This window comes from Balaenoptera musculus, chromosome 7 (assembly GCF_009873245.2).
Source record: "Balaenoptera musculus isolate JJ_BM4_2016_0621 chromosome 7, mBalMus1.pri.v3, whole genome shotgun sequence".
Lineage (NCBI taxonomy): Eukaryota > Metazoa > Chordata > Mammalia > Artiodactyla > Balaenopteridae > Balaenoptera > Balaenoptera musculus.
In genome coordinates, this window is record NC_045791.1 from 88,115,387 (window position 1) to 88,128,101 (window position 12,715).

At 34.2% G+C, this 12,715-nt stretch overlaps 1 protein-coding gene across 4 annotated transcripts in view; it reads right to left on the reverse strand.

Moving 5' to 3' along the window:
* The window catches only part of ERBB4 (erb-b2 receptor tyrosine kinase 4), a 1,123,927-nt gene that overhangs the window by 357,946 nt on the left and 753,266 nt on the right, over positions 1-12,715 (reverse strand). For all 4 annotated transcript variants that reach the window (XM_036858278.1, XM_036858280.1, XM_036858279.1 and 1 more), the window contains exon 4: positions 12,459-12,593. In XM_036858278.1, coding sequence (XP_036714173.1) covers positions 12,459-12,593 — 135 coding nt within the window. The remainder of the gene's footprint in view (positions 1-12,458; positions 12,594-12,715) is intronic.

A 12,715-nucleotide genomic window follows, 5' to 3' on the forward strand; every position in this document is an offset into this window, starting at 1 on the left:
CTAGAGGGGTGGCATAGGGAGGATGGGAGGGAGGCTCAAGAGGGAGGGGATATGGGGACATATGTATGCATATGGCTGATTCACTTTGGTGTACAACAGAAACTAACACAGTATTGTGAAGCAATTATACTCCAATAAAGATCTATTAAAGGTGCAAAAAAAAATGCATACTTATTCAAAGTCACCTCGGGAATGGCTTGCATGGAGTTAAAAGATGATTTGGGGTCACTTGCTAAAATCTTTGATGTACCTGAGGAACAAGCAGTATTTAGCAGATGACTTCAATGAGCAGGGTGGAGGGGGTACTACAAGTGGATGTGAAGAGCATTAAAAATGGTGTCCTTCCCCATCCCACTTTCCATCCTCACAGAGTTAGAGGCATATTTACTTATAAATGGTGATGGGGAGCTAAGAGAAGGCTGATCATAGCCCCCAACATTAGGATAGGATACAGAATAAGAAGTGCTTCATAGGAGGAGCAAATCTCAGTTATAAACACTAAAAATGTTAACAACAACTAACATTTATTGAGCACTTACTATGTGGCAGGCATTGTTTTAAACATTTTCATTTATTATCTCAGTTAATTCTCATGTGAGAAAAATGCAGGATAAAGGAACTAAGCAATGACAGTTAAGAAATTACAGTTAGAAGAAACTCTTGGAGTCAAGATTCAAACTCATGTAGAAACCCAGAGCTTGAGCTCAGCCACTAGGCTACCATCTGAGGCAAAGAAGCAGAAGAATAATTGTGCAAAGAGAATGAAGATGCAGGGGGCTTTGCTCTGGAATAGGGTTAGGTAAAAGCTTTTAGAAGGTAGGAAAAGAAGGGAGAGAAAGAACAATAATATCTAATTTTTCTCTATGATTATCCATTCAAATATTTTTAAAGTAACATATATTCTTACTCTAAATTAAGTTACTATTAATGAAACAATGTTTTGTGTTTTTTTTTTGTTTTTTTTTTTTTTTCTCCCTCAGATAAAATGTCTGGGTCCACTGTGTGGATTAGTATAAATAATTTATTATTTCATAAGAATGTTACAGAATTGCCTGATATTAATTTATCTTTCTCTACTGATTCAAACAGGATGATCCCTGTCAGTTATACAACCATAAGGAACTTCACACGTGTATTTATTCCACTAAAAATACACAGCAAATTTTTTCAATAAAATATTTGATATTTAAAATTATGCAACTAAATAAAATTTAGAAATGAAGAAGTGTTGGTTATCCAATATTTTATTGCTTTTAAAAATCTTTTAGTTTTATCATTGTATTTATTTCTAGCAAAGCAAATTTCTTTATTCTGAAAAACACATTTTGATAATTAACTATTAACCAGTAGTAGTTAATCATCAACAAAGTAACTAGTAACTTGGGCATATAGGTAGCTCTTCTGATGCTGTATTCTACTTCCCGACTACAGAGTTTGAACTGATTCTATAGAAAATATTTTTTAAAAAGCTACTTAGATCAAAATCTTAGTTTAATAAAGTGTGAGGAGGTAGGAGAATAAAAGTGGCTTATCAGGACACCTAATTTTGAGATGAATTTTCCTTTGTACATTTTTGTAATCAAGGTTTTTTTTTTTTTCTTTTATATATTTCTTTTACTTATAGTCAAAGGAGAACTTTAAGAGAAATGTCACTGCGTAATTTCCTTTCCATTTTCTCTTCCCTGCTTAGAAAGAGCACCTAAAATTGACAAAAGAATCACCTCTAAATAGAACATAATTTGTTCGTGCCAAGCAGCAAAGAATTAAATAAAAGTTGCATAGGGTTGCTTGCAACAATCTAGGCTTGAAAGATTGCTAAGTGGGTTAGCAGCTTGATCTCCGTATTCATCTTTCCCCAGCTCACTGTAGGGATGCCGGCTCCCCTGCTCCAACCCTCCAGTGTAACTAGCAGTCTTTCGCCCACCTCTGCTCCAAACTGCAAAATAAAAGTGGCATAGTGAGTGGAACCAATAGGAGAGGGAAGACGTCTGAAACGTCTTCTTTGCAAATGGTATGAAAGGGGAAACCTGAATACACCATTTTCAGTTACTTTTTCCTTTCAGTTCCTAGCTTTCTCTAAGTGATGGGAAATTAGAGAAGAAAAGGAAAATGTAAGCTCTTTAAATTCTACTTAATTGTGCAATTGAGTTTCAGGAAAACAATTACATTAGTAAGCAGGAATAAGCATGTGAATGGTAAGGAAATCTATGAATGATGGTTGTAGAACAGGACACAGACATAAATATAATCACTTTTAACCCATTACAGAGTAAACAAATCAGAGAAAAATAGTAGAGGGTAAAACTGAGTGGATTCAGCACAATTTTCATTCAATTCTACATAGTTGCTTTAAACACCAGTATACAAACAGGGCTTTAGGTTTAAAAAAAAAAAAATCAACCATGGAATGCTTCGTAATCTCTTTCACATTAATCAAGTACTTGTTATTTGAGTCCACATAGAATTTTATTTGGTTTGGATAAGTCTCAAACTCTGTGAAAATTTAAGTCAATTTTGATCAACTTAGCATTTCAACCCCTACACCTAATTCTTCCAAGCTTAGAATTATTTGCAAATCCTCTTATAGCAGGATGACTCAAAACATTATATAGGGGGACATTTTTTTAAATTGTGGAAAAAATAGAATAAAAAATGTGGAAGATCACCAGAGGTCTCTTACTGACAGTCACTTTACGTTAATGTTCCTAGCTTTACATTTTAAATATTTTTTTTATTGTGGAAAAATATGCATAACATAAATTTTACCATCTTAACTGTTTTTAAGTGTACAGGTCGGGGTACTAATACACTCACATTGTTGTATAACAATTACCACCATCTACCTCATAACTCTTTCCATCTTATAAAACTGAAATATACTCATTAAGCAATAGCTTCCCATTCTCCCTGCTCCTCCAGCCCCTGCAACCACCACTATATTTTCTGTCTTTATGACTTTGACTACTCTAAGTATTGCATATAAGTAAGGATCATATGGTATGTGTCTTCTTATGACTGGTTTATTTCACTTAGCATAATTTCCTCAAGGTTCAGCCCGGTTGTAGTGTATGTCAGAATTTCCTGCTTTTCAAGGCAGAATAACATTCCATTGTATGTATATACCACCTTTTGCCTATCCAGTCACCCATCTATAAGACACTTGGGAAAGATTTATTTTTGATTATATTACTTTTATTAGATTTTCTGTGATTGTTACCCAATTCAAACAAAGTGTGTAGCTCTTATTACTTTTTTTTCCAATAAGAAAGACATTATTCATTGCTAAAGATCTCCAATTCCAAAAACTTTCCATTTCTAAAAATGTTAGGAGCTACTACTTCAAAGAAAAGCTGATTATTCTGATTGCATGGCCTTTTTCCACTTTGAACAGTGTGAAAACCATTTTCATAATATCAGCAACTTTTAGTTAAGTAATGATATTTTTTTCAATGAAAATTTCCATAAGTGAAAAGACTTGTTAAAATTTAAAGTAATCTCAGACAAACAATAAAATCTTGATGGCTGCCCTTAACTTGACAGTTTGAACCCTAGAGATCTGCTATTTCATAAAATTTTGATCTTTTCACACCATTCACTGGAAGAAAGCGAGTCCTTATTGCTAAAAATTTCTCTCAGCCACCCCAAATGGGGCTCTTAATACCTACCTTACAGACTTTCTATACGAATTAGAAATAGAGTTCTTTCAGTGCGTGTCTTATATCAGGCCCAAAAGGTCACAGGCCCTTAAAGCATTGCTATAGTTATTAATGAAACAACAACAGAGCGCTACATATTCTCTAAGAGGGGACTCATGTATTTGGTGGTGCTCATTTGCAGCAAGCCTATGCATTCTACACCAATTTTGAATCAGCATAGGTCTGAGATGTCTTAATCATAATAGGCTTTGCTAGTCATTTTACTAGCATAGAAATCCTACACCAGATCAGTGCTACTTAAACCTGTCGCTAGAATCAATTAGAGAACCTTGATGATAGGTAGCCTCCCATCCTTAAACCAAACTTACTCAGTGAGAATCTCTGGGGGTAGATTCTGACCAATGTCCAAGTTTGGAAACCATTAATCTACTTATCATTGGACATAAAAACCCTTGCCTTTTGTAATGCTAGACCATGATACACAACATCTCTGCTATTTCCTTCCAACAAGCTATGGTCATGAAGATTTATTTGAAGGTAGAAAATTGAACATTTTAAGAGCTAGAGCAGTATGCTTGTGGGGTACAGAGGAGTCAATCTTTGAGGCAGAAACTCAGTTTACTTTGAGAGGGTAAAAGAGGCTTACTCTGTAAGCGAGCCTTTTAGCGAAACAGAGGTAACTTCTATCTGTTATTCTTGAGGAAATCTTGAGTGTAAGAAGTTAACATGAATGCAGACGCTAAGTATACTGTTTAATAATTTAAATGAAAAATGTTAGCAGAATATGACCCTGAAGATATTTTCCTCTATAAATTTTGAGTTAAACTGGCCTGTCTCTAAAGAGGTTATTCTTTCCTGAGTTGTGTGTATGTGTGCATGTGTGTGTGTGTGTGTGTGTTTATTCACCATTTGCCCCAGAGGAGACTAGGGTCCATGATCAGTTCATACCATGTATGATGTGTAGGCTTAATTTTCTTTTTGCATCCTTACAGGGAGAAATGATAAGCACTGTACTGGGCTTAGCCCAGCATTACCTACACAGGGCTACTGATGTTCACACATGGTAGTAGTGTACTTAGCTGACTGTCAGATTTTCTATAATTGTGAGAGCTGGTTCTTAAATGCAGCCATTACTAAATATTAAAATATATAAACCCACAATTTAAATTTTATTTTAAAAAGGCAATATATACTTAAAATTCATTATTTCCTGATTAGTTCACATCTATTGAATCTCTATGCTGGAAATACTACTTAAATGTATGCTAAGTGGGCATCTCTTCCAAAATCCACATTGGTTGCTAAAAAGAGATAACATTAGGAATGTTTACACCATGAAAATCAGCAAACTCTACAAATTGGCATGTTTTCCTCCTTATTTTGTGAAGAGAGGTTATTAAACATTTACCGGCACACTACTGACATGATATAATTTTAGACTGAAGAAATGATGCTTTGGGACATGTACTACTAAAACTTTTCTAAGGAAGCCACATTATATTCGATGCCTGGAGTGGGCATTTTCTTACGCAATGAATTGATGTTTCTACTAATTCAGAAACAGAAAATGACATGAGCCTTCGTCTGGAGAAGGGGCAAAAAGCCTAGGAGACAATAAAAGAGTCGGTTCTTAAGGTTTACAAATGGTCAGAGGGTCCCAATAGTTAGGGATATCCTCACCTACAACACAAGAGCAGAAGCACAAAAGTCAAGTGTGGGCCTCTCTGCCCCTCAATAAACATTATTATTATTAGCAAAATCATATGAATAACTAATCTCATTTATGCTTTGAGGAAATTGGGGGTATAGTGGGTCTTCAGAGCAGTTGATGGAGTACCTAGTACAGCTGTGAGGTTTACTGTAGTCATTTGTGGCAGAAGCTGGGGTTGGCAGTAAGAGAACACAGCCAGAGTGGAGAGACTATGGAACTTATTCCAGATTTTAGGTGGTTTATATGTAAAAGGAAAGTGAAAACTAATTTATAATCATAAACGATTGAGGCCAATGTGTGTATATGTAAGTGTATGTGTGTGTGTACACACATTTATACAATATGTTTACTTTATAAGTATATATTATATGTAAATGCATATATATATGATTTGCAATAAAATAAAATACCCCATGAAATGCATGATAAATATGAGAACTGAGCTGAGCTAGGAAAGGTCTATTGTGGGAGAATTCTTCCGTTCTGCCACCTGGGGTTGAGGTAAAGTACCCCTGAGGAATATTCTTTCACTTTCTAGAAACCAAAGATCATACTTCTTTAATTTTATATACATATACTATTTGATGAAAAAGTTAATTGAAAGAAAACTATTGCATTTGATGAAAATAAAGATTTGTCATAAAAAATTTATTCAAAAAGTGAAACAACGCACTCTTATCCAGGAAACTAAAGAACAAGAAAACCAAGCTAGCAGATATATTGTGCTTGTATCTTGTAACATTCTTACATAACAGCTTATCCTGGAGTGAATTTCAGTCAACCTGGAAAACCTCTTCTTATAAATATAATGATAAAGGCCCTCTCAGATAAGGGTAAGATTCAAGTCCCTACTCTCCCACCAACAGATAAAAAATATGGCAGAACTGCCACTTGCTCTTATTTTTTAAAATATATATTCCTAGATTCTGTTCTGTTTGTTAATATTTTGTTTAGAAAACTTGCATCTGAATTCAATAAGTGATTTTTAGTTCTTTTGTTCTGTCAGATGAGACTCATAAAGAATTTATTTTATACATCTTTTCAAAGAACTATCTTTTGGGTTCATGCAGATTCATTTAGGTTTTCTAATGCTTTTTCACATTTTTCTATTTCCCTAATTAAAACTTTCATCTTAAAACTTTTAAAAACAATATGCATAATTTGATTCTATATATGCATTTATGTAAAAGTGGATATGTGCGTATATAATACACAGAAACTGAAGCTGTATTGAAAAGCACTGTGGGCAAATTTTGTTTTTTACTCTACTACAAAATTCTAAACTTTGAAGAGTGCATGTATCTTATGTAACTATTTTAACACTGAAGGAGTAACAACAGGTGATAAACTAAGAAAATCAGGTTTAACTGTATTTTGACATCTAGATTATTTTCTAGTTCAACAAAATTATCTAGCTGGGACACAACATGCAGTATTAGTTAGGAGCGGACAATTATTAAGATATGTAAGAGTCATTAAAAGAAAAATATAGTTTTAAGTTTTACTAATGGTTTTAATGCAGGCGGAACATCTGGTTTAAACAAATGATTAGTCTTCAAATTATGTTTGTGAACTTAATGCTCTTTTATGAATCTTCCGATTCCCCCACACTCCCACTGTGTCATTAGCTGGTATTTGGTTTTAGAAAGCAATTGAGAATGAGAGGTGCATCTGGTGTAAGCTAAAAAAAAAAAAAAAGACTAGGATCTGCAGCATCTGAGTGTAGCTTTCAGTGTCTCAGTGAGATCAAGCTATGAAATATTATCTTCCGGATGCTAAAACACACATGAAACAGAAACATAATAGAATGTCAACTAATTAATATATAATGAAAATGTAACTGTCACATATAAAAATAATTCTGTCCACATATGGTCAAGTCATATGAAAAAAACAAATCATAATCAGAAGACACTTTATTCCTTTACCATAAGAAATCACTCAAATTTTTACTCATATTAACTCATTTCTTCCTCATAATAATCCATAATAACCCTAGGAAGTTGATAATATAAGCTCTTAGCCAAGAACCTATGTGTGATCTTTCAAGCCTGACCATAGGTAGCTACGAAGGCTTTACCTGGCAGCCCTCACAGAGGAAAGCAGCCCTCCTTACAGCCGAGGTGGTGCACAGTCAATGTGCTGAGGTCTCTGAAGGGAGTTGCAGTCAAGGAGGACTCAGGGCTCCCTGACAAGCCATGCTTTCAAGCATGTTGACATTCCTAGCCCAGGTGCTTCCATTAGGAGGCCTCTTTATTAAGTGCCTGCCTTGGGTGCCTTTGCTGAAATGTCCTTAGAGGGGTGGGGGGAGCCCTGAAGATACTTTTTCTCCACTCTGGCTCATTACTCAGTACTTTCCCACTCTCAGCCCTTTCCCCTCTCCCTCCCACCTGCCTTCTGGCCCGCAGATCCATAAAACTTCAGGCAGGAGCCTTTGCTTGGGGGCTCCCTCAGCAGTGAGACAATTTCCTGTGTTTGTGTTGATCAGTCTGATCCATGTGACTCTCTCCTGGAGCTGTTCCATGGTGAAAAATGGCACGGGGGAGGACTTGGTGCTTTTTCCACTGCAGCTTCTTGCTTATACTACTGCCTTAAGTGATTAAAAGCTTGAGTGTTACCTTCTTATTGGTTCTTTGTCTTAACTGACCACCATGAAATCTAGCGGCTCAGCTCAGCTCTTGACTCTCCCCTTTTATAGTTGTGGAAATGGAGGTGCTGAGAGCATAAGTGACTTGCCCAAGGTCACATAACTAGTAAGAGGCAATGTTAGATTTCAAACAAGCCTGTTCGACTCCTAAATCCATTCTCTTAACTATATACATCTTCTTCTTGGAAAATATCATTGTCTGTTTTTCCATGTTCAGGTTCTGATATACTCCCATTTGCTTAATTATTAGAGGGCAAGTAATTTCCATCATTTTGATATTCTCATGTTGATGAGTGTTATTATAGAGCTCCAAGTAAGTGAAACATAACTCACTATATGATTTTTTTTTCACTCTGAAGGGCAGCTTGTTGAATAGGCCCTATTGACGTAGCTTTTCAAGGATGTTATCATGTTAGAGAAGTCTTGCTAGGGATCTGTACAAGAAAAAGACACTCGTCTCTCCTTTATCCTGCTAAAGTTTAGACTGAAGTATCTCAAATATTTTGAAAAATACAATTTGGTTAAAATTATTCCAAAATAACATATTTTGAAAGAAGTAGTATCATTTAAAAATTGTTTTTCCACACACTTCAAACCTTTTCCTCATTGTTTCTATTATAGCCCAAAGGTATGTCAATAAAAAGCCAGGTTGCTCTTGAAAACATTGCACTTTTCTGCTTTAAGAATCAGTACTCAGTCCATTCTGTACATCTGTGTCCTTATTCCTGTCCCACCCCTAGGTTCATCAGAACCTTTTTTTTTTTTTTTTTTCTTTTTAGATTCAGGGAGATCAGGTCAGTGCTCTGTGACCACCTAGAGGGGTGGGGTGGAGATATGGGGATATATGAATACATATAGCTGATTCACTTTGTTATACAGCAGAAACTAACACACCATTGTAAAGCAATTATACTCCAATAAAGATGTTAAAAAAAAAAAAAGAATTAGTATTGTACCAAAACCCAAAAGCATACGTTAAGAAATACTTTGCAAAATATCACTTAAGAATCAATAATCCTTAAATTCTTTGTCAAAATTGTGTGATTTGAACATATTTACAATTATTAAACAAATCAGTGTCTCCAAACACTAAAGGATAAGTAGACACATATTTTATCTTATAATTATTATAAATATAATAAAATATAAATAGAACATAAATATAATTAATAGAAATAGTGTAACATAATTATATAAGTATAAATTAAATTAAGCATATATATGTGTATTGCCATCTTTACCTGAAATAGACTTGAAATGGATAAAATACCTGTCTGTGGATTATAATTTATTCTTCACATCCATTCTCTTAAATATAAGTGATGGATGGAATAAAATATAACTTGAATTCATCTGATTTTCCTCTTTATGACATGATCTATTTCATTTATTTATCTATTTATTCAGTATATATCTATTATCCATCTATCATGTGCTAGAACAGAGGACAGGATGATGAATTGGACCTTGTCCACAAGGACTTTTCATTTTAGAGTGAGACAATGCCAGGGTTCAGCACTGGTTATTATAGGGTGACACAGGAAAAGTTACCTAATCTCGCTTATAGAAGAGAACACTTCTTAGAAGAGATAACAACTGATGAGTATCTTAAAGTATGAATAAAATTTGCCCAGCAAACAAAAAAGGAAGGGCAGTACAGACAAAGAAATTTTAAGAACTCATTTTATAGAGGGGGAAAATAAGTAGGGATCTGCTGAAAACTCCAAGTCATTGGTTTTGTTTAGATTTGACCCTACATTAGTCAGTTGCAGTGACAGTATTTTTAGACAGGGTCATGGTTAGATTTCCATTAAATACAGCTCTTGCTGGCATTTTGTCAGGTGGAGTTGTCAGGACTGAAGGCAAGGAGAGTAGTTAAACACAGGGGCTCTTAACCAAGGGTTCTTGGGCCCCTAGAGGGGCTGTGGATAGAATTTATGAGCTTCTTGAACTTGATGGCGGAAATGTTACATTAGTTTTGGGTCTTACATTTAGGTCTTTAAACCATGTTGAGTTAATTTTATATATAGCATAAGATAAAAATCTAACTTCATTTTTGTGTCTGTGGCTATCCAGTTTTCCCAACACCATTTGTTAAAGTGATTTCCCTTTTTAAAATAATATTTATGCCAATTACTATTTCAAACTGTATTACATATTAATCCCACTGTTAGAATACTTTATGTAATATAATAATAAAGAAGTATATTACTATATCACATAAAGTATGCTGATAGGTGTATTTCAATATAATTTATTTTGTTGTAATCCTTTATAATTTATTTTATAAATTTATGGATTTTATACATATTAATTTATGATATAAAATATTTATTTTGAGCCTATTTATTTATTTTAAATATTATGAGAAGGGGGCTATGGGTTCACCAGACTGCTACAAGGGTCATGGCCTCAAAAAATATTAAGAATTCAGAGATTGTTCCAAGACTTCAGGCAACAGATGAAGTCTTGTACTAGAGCAATGGTATTAAAAAATACGTACAATGAAGAAATAGGCAAATTCAGCATGATTTAGCAATTAAATAAATGTCAAGAACCAAAGATAAGGTGAACTCAGTGATGCCTACCAACGTCTTAACTTGGGTGATTTGATTGGTTGGTGGTGGGTAGTTCTGGAACTTAGTGGGGAAGCTGAATTTAAACCATGGGAACTGCCAGTAATCACCCATGGGGAGAAGGTAAATGAAGAAACTGACTCAGGATAGAGCCATGGAAAACCAATATTCAAGGCCAGCCAATTTATTATTATCAGATATGGTATCATGCACTGTATATAATGTGTCAGCAAATAGAACTCATATGTAAAGAATAAAACTTCAACAAGCAATTGGTGGTTAATCTGTAAAGAATCATTTGTTATGATTCTACTCTGCATTTATAGTTTTTGTACCTGCAATTATTTGCACGCAAAAAAAATACAGCTACTGGTGCCTAATTATAGCCACAAACATCCAAATTTTCCCTCAGAAGAATAACACAAAGAGATACCATCTGTGAAAGTGCAGTAAATCCCTCACACCTTTCCTGCTCCACATCCTGTAAGGCTGGTGGACACATTCCCTTTGGCTTCTGTCTTGGGCTTTATTCTTGCCTGATCTCATTCATGCATTATAGGCTAATAACTAATAATCTGAAAGTCAGTAGGCCTTTCCTCTTATCCAAACATTATGATTTTCCCCCTTCATATAAAATGTACTACGGTATGGGCAGACTGAAAAATGGAAGCCATTTCTGAAGCACGTCATTTGCTTTGTTAGTGTGGACAGATTCAATTTTTCATTCACATGTAATTTTACAAGGTATGCAACTTGAACACTGTTGAACAAAGATGATATCTCATACAAATTTCTGCTTAAAGGTGACAAGCAAATTATGTTACTTTACTTTTTAAAGAAAGTTTTAGCCACTTATTAGAAACACAGCTGTCAGTTTGGTCAAGTATATTCATATTTCTCTGTTATTAGGACCATCAAGAAGTTTAATAATTGTCCCTTGGAATTTGATTTTCTACAAAAGTGCTATAACACAATCAGTACTATTGCAAATAATCATTGAACTGTGTGAAGATAGTTATGATTTCAGATGGGAAACATATAATAATAGATGAGAAATATAAAACCCAGGGTAATTCTTGATAAAGATTCTGTTCTCATACATATGTCAGTAATAATAAATGTGGGGACAACATAGCCTGCTTTATGAAAGTGAAACAGATTCCCAGCAGAATAATTTCCAAAGGCTTTAACGAGAGCTCAAATATTACTTGCTTATCATTTAATCATATTAAACACTTTGAATCTAATAAATCCTCTGTTGTAGAAATACTATACACTTTAAGAATGGGAAATTGGATAGTTTATTAGGCTAATGACTAAAACCAGAATGTAATATATATTTCTTCTGTATGAAATATATATTTCTCCATTCTATTTATAGTGTTTAGAATTGTCATAAGGTATTACCATGAAGGTTTTAGGGGTAAATGAAGGCTTAGGAATTCTAAAATTTTCACTGGTTTCTATTTCTTATCTAAAAATTTCAGTGACTAGGAAAGTACATTTTTGTTCTACTACCTTTTTCTCAGTGGTGTATGAGTCACAAAGAGTTGAAGTAGCAGTTACACACCAGCCTTAAGTTTATGGACAATGGGCCACATGCTTAGACATTAGAAATATGGTAACATAATTTAGATTTATCAAAAGGGATCAGGTTAAGAAAATGAGAATTTCTAAAGGGGGAGTATCATTCTAAAAAGAGAGTTAATTAGAAGCAAAAAGAATGTCCTGTCATACATAACTAAACATTTCAATGGATGCAGTAAAAATTCAAAATACTATTAATGATATGATAAACATAAGCCATTCTTGTGAAAACAAGAGGTAGAAGAATCTTTTGAGACATTAAAAAGGATAATGCTACTCACATCCTGAGCTACCATTTGTTGACACCAGAGTCAGGTTGGAAGGCCATGGATTCCGAACAATATCTTGCCAATGAATTGTGTCTGTATAACAAAGAAACTTGTTCTGGTCTACATAGACTCCACCATTTAGGATTTCTGTATTAAAACAAACAAACAAACATAGATTTGTTGTCAAACTTTTTGATGATAAAAGGTAGTCAATAAAAATGATTTACTGTTAAGCTATTTTCAGTGTTAAATTACAGTTACTTTGTTAA